The following is a 3178-nucleotide window of genomic DNA, read 5'->3' as shown; positions in this document are numbered from 1 at the left end:
TTGAACGAATGATAAAGGTAACAATGTAACCTCACCTTATTCGCAGCACATTCCACAACAAAGATAGTGGTATCAAACGCGTACAGCGATAAAGCATTATAAGGTACTTCTTATCTTCAGTCTCCCATCCCCGCTCTGCTCCGGCTACCGCCGTGGCTATCAGTTTGTTGACGAAAACAGTCTCTTCTTTGCTGATACGCTATACTACTGGGAATATCCAAACATTTTCGCAAAAACAAGGTATACATGTGTGTCGTGGTACTTTGTACTTTTATTTCGATGCACTTTTGCGACTTTTAGCTCATACATTTTTACTTAAACATTGATATCGCTTTAGAACTTTTTCATTTACAACAGAAGAGCCAGAAATAAACATGATTCTTACATATGCTTCTTTTGTGTTTCCTTACATATTCTCTCGATTTTTATAGCATGGAGATTCTTTTTCTTCTTGAAACTCCTACTTTCTCACCGTATGCCCTGAGTACGCATTCGAAATGAACTTGCAGCTCAATAAAACACTAACCAGAGAATAGCTAGTTTTAACTCGGCGAAGCATGCTGTTCCATCGTTTTAAATGAAAATTTAACTTCTGCTAATGAACGTCCTTGAGATTTCCATAGGAGCTCCATTTGTTTTCTTTTTCTTTGCGCAGAAATAATCTAAGACACTTTGAGTTATTCTGGAGAACAAACCAAGACTGGCTTAGGTCCTTACTCTTTGGCACGCGCGAATTCCCGAGTAAGAACACGGAAACACAAAAAGTTTCTTCTGATACCATCTAGTTTTATTTAGTAGCAGTTCACTCTCGCCAGTGAGGTACGGAACGGCCTTGAAATTCGTTCAAGCCATAGGCATGGGCTTGAGGGGCTTGAAAAGGCACTCGCTCCGGCGAACGCATTCCGTGTGCCCCTTACGGTAGAAGCCCGGAGCGCAGAAGCAGCCGCTGACGCAGTCTTTGGTGCAATGGAGTGGCATGCGTTCCATGCCGCACTTGAGTTCGGCACAGCTGCTGCTCACGCATTGCTTGAATACCTCATTGGGACCGCACTTCCGGCTCCAATCGGGGGATACTGCAAGTGGTAGAACAAAGATTGATCCATGCATGTTTCCGTTCAGCCTATAGATTGGTAATAATTGAAAGCATAACGTGAGCTAGTTGACAAATAAATTGCTTAATGAAGCACCTATTTTAGGAAAGACGGAAAGCATAACTCTGTAAAAGCACTTTTAATGGCATGTTTGTAGCCAGTCATAGGTACTGGGTCCTTGCAGCGGGTATGCCGCGTGCAGCGTGCAACAATACAAGCTGAGCCATCCGCCGTTCTGGACGGGCAGCACATAGCTATCTGGGGGTACCACTGTTATGTTAATATTAAGAACAAAATAGGTTGGAAGGTGGTTCTACATGTTCTATGGTTTCAATTTGGCAGTCGGATGCATGAATTAACACGCAGAAATCATTCGATGCGGCATTTTACCCCTTTCAGCGAGCACTAAACTAATCCAACTTCCGTTGCTGTAGTCTGTGCACTCACAAAGCAAAAACACACTCGGATAAAGCATACAACAATGATTAATTAAAACAGTATTAATAACAGTAAGAGTTTCTTATACGTAAACGAAAAAGGCACGCTAAACCTACAGTGAAAAAAAATTACAAGTGACTAGGGACTACTGGAATGCGTGTTAAAGCTCAACGAATTATTTAAAAAATATATTGCAATGTGAAGTCTGAATTCGTCTGTTTTGCGTGATGATGACTTTACACACTCAAGCTTCTGGCGGCATAATGTATTTTTCTCTACATCTTATAAATAAAATAGCCTTAGTGCTAAGTGCTCGTACAGCATTTACTTGAGGCGAACGCGGGGAAAAGGTTGGCACCCCTAGGTGTAAAACGCTCTTCCTGCCTAATAAAGAGGTTGCATCCTCGTGTGTGCATGCTTCGTTTCAGAATTAGGCCGACCGACACCAACGTTATGATTCAATGGAGCCACTCAAGTTGCGCCGAAAGTGCACATCATGACGGTGCTGAAAGTCTTTGTGCGTCTGCTATACATGGCTCCATTAATCACGCGCACACAACAGCCCAGGATCTCTCCGCATTTACTGTGCGTGATTGCAATAGACCGTGATACCTAATTCACAAAGATGATGAGATGAATTCCTTAATGATGCAGTCTTGACACTGCTTGATTGGCACCATGGGATCGTAGTGTTGGCTGAGGTTAGAGTTAATTAAAGACCGGAGTATAAATAAATTGCCCAACTCCATGTGGTTTTTCGAGTGTTGCTCAAGGCATTTACACGTACTTTTAGGCGACTCTGCAATCGATTTTTTTTTTTTGGCGAAGCAATAAAAATATACGGGTAAAAATGTCTTACTTTTTGCAGACACTGTAGAGGCCGCCAGAAGAACCAAAAAGCCGGAGAGCAGAAGCACCTTCATCTTTTGATCGCTGTTGATGTTCGATGGCTGCTTAACAATCGTGTATAGCCATCGAACCCGATCGAGGGGTTTATATATTCTAGAGTCCGTTTTGATAACGAGGACAATCGGTTAAGCCGATAAAACAAAAAGAGGTGAAAGATAGGAAAACCCAATGGAATTATCACCAGCCGAGTTTGTTAACACTTTGTTCCTATTGGCGTCATGTGCCTGATTAATTGATAGGGATTTTCTGGCGCAAAAGCTGCTAAGGTCAAATTACTGCCGGGCACTCCAGATAACATGTGGTCTCACTGATGTCCTGATATGACGTGACCTGAAATGGAGGGCTGCAGTCGTCTGGAAAGGAAGATAACGAAAAAACTCCCCCTCTTGAAATGCGTATTTTATTTATTTATTTTTTCTGCTGGCTGACTCAAACGATAGTTTTCTGAACCTTTGTCGTAAAGTTTTTGCAACGTTTTGTATTTTTTATCCTGCAGTTGCTGTAACACAATCCAGTATAAGTTTAATGAAATATGAAAAAAAGATTGTTGTCTTTGCTGAGTGGTTGTGGGGTGAGAAACGTTTGGGAGCAGAACACAAATCGGGAGTACGCGGTTAATATGTACACACATTTAGGAGCTTCAGTATTTATGGAGACTATATGCCACTGACTTACCTGAAATTGTTTGTGTACAGTGCTTGGTTAGGAAACGCATTTCACAAGATAAAGATTACCGAAGT

General features: G+C 41.9%; 1 protein-coding gene across 1 annotated transcript; it reads right to left on the bottom strand.

Annotated features, from left to right (window-relative positions):
- Positions 1 to 765: 765 nt before the first annotated feature.
- On the bottom strand, positions 766 to 2521 carry LOC8041398 (chymotrypsin inhibitor-like). Its single transcript, XM_002414632.4, has 2 exons — positions 2389 to 2521; positions 766 to 1073 (listed from the first exon to the last, which is right to left on the bottom strand). Exons 1-2 carry the CDS (start codon positions 2450 to 2452, stop codon positions 844 to 846), a joined length of 294 nt encoding a protein of 97 aa, XP_002414677.3. The 5' UTR covers positions 2453 to 2521; the 3' UTR covers positions 766 to 843.
- Positions 2522 to 3178: the final 657 nt, after the last annotated feature.

This window comes from Ixodes scapularis, unplaced genomic scaffold (genome assembly GCF_016920785.2).
Source record: "Ixodes scapularis isolate PalLabHiFi unplaced genomic scaffold, ASM1692078v2 PGA_scaffold6__148_contigs__length_123643588, whole genome shotgun sequence".
Classification (NCBI taxonomy): Eukaryota; Metazoa; Arthropoda; class Arachnida; order Ixodida; family Ixodidae; genus Ixodes; species Ixodes scapularis.
This window is presented reverse-complemented; position numbering and strand designations above follow the sequence as displayed.

Bases quoted from the DNA above. Each gene is read 5' to 3' on its own strand.
- LOC8041398 (XM_002414632.4), bottom strand. From the start codon at position 2,452: ATGAAGGTGCTTCTGCTCTCCGGCTTTTTGGTTCTTCTGGCGGCCTCT. The intron at 1,074-2,388 runs GTAAGACATTTT...TACCACTTGCAG, and splicing joins CTCTACAGTGTCTGCAAAAA to TATCCCCCGATTGGAGCCGG.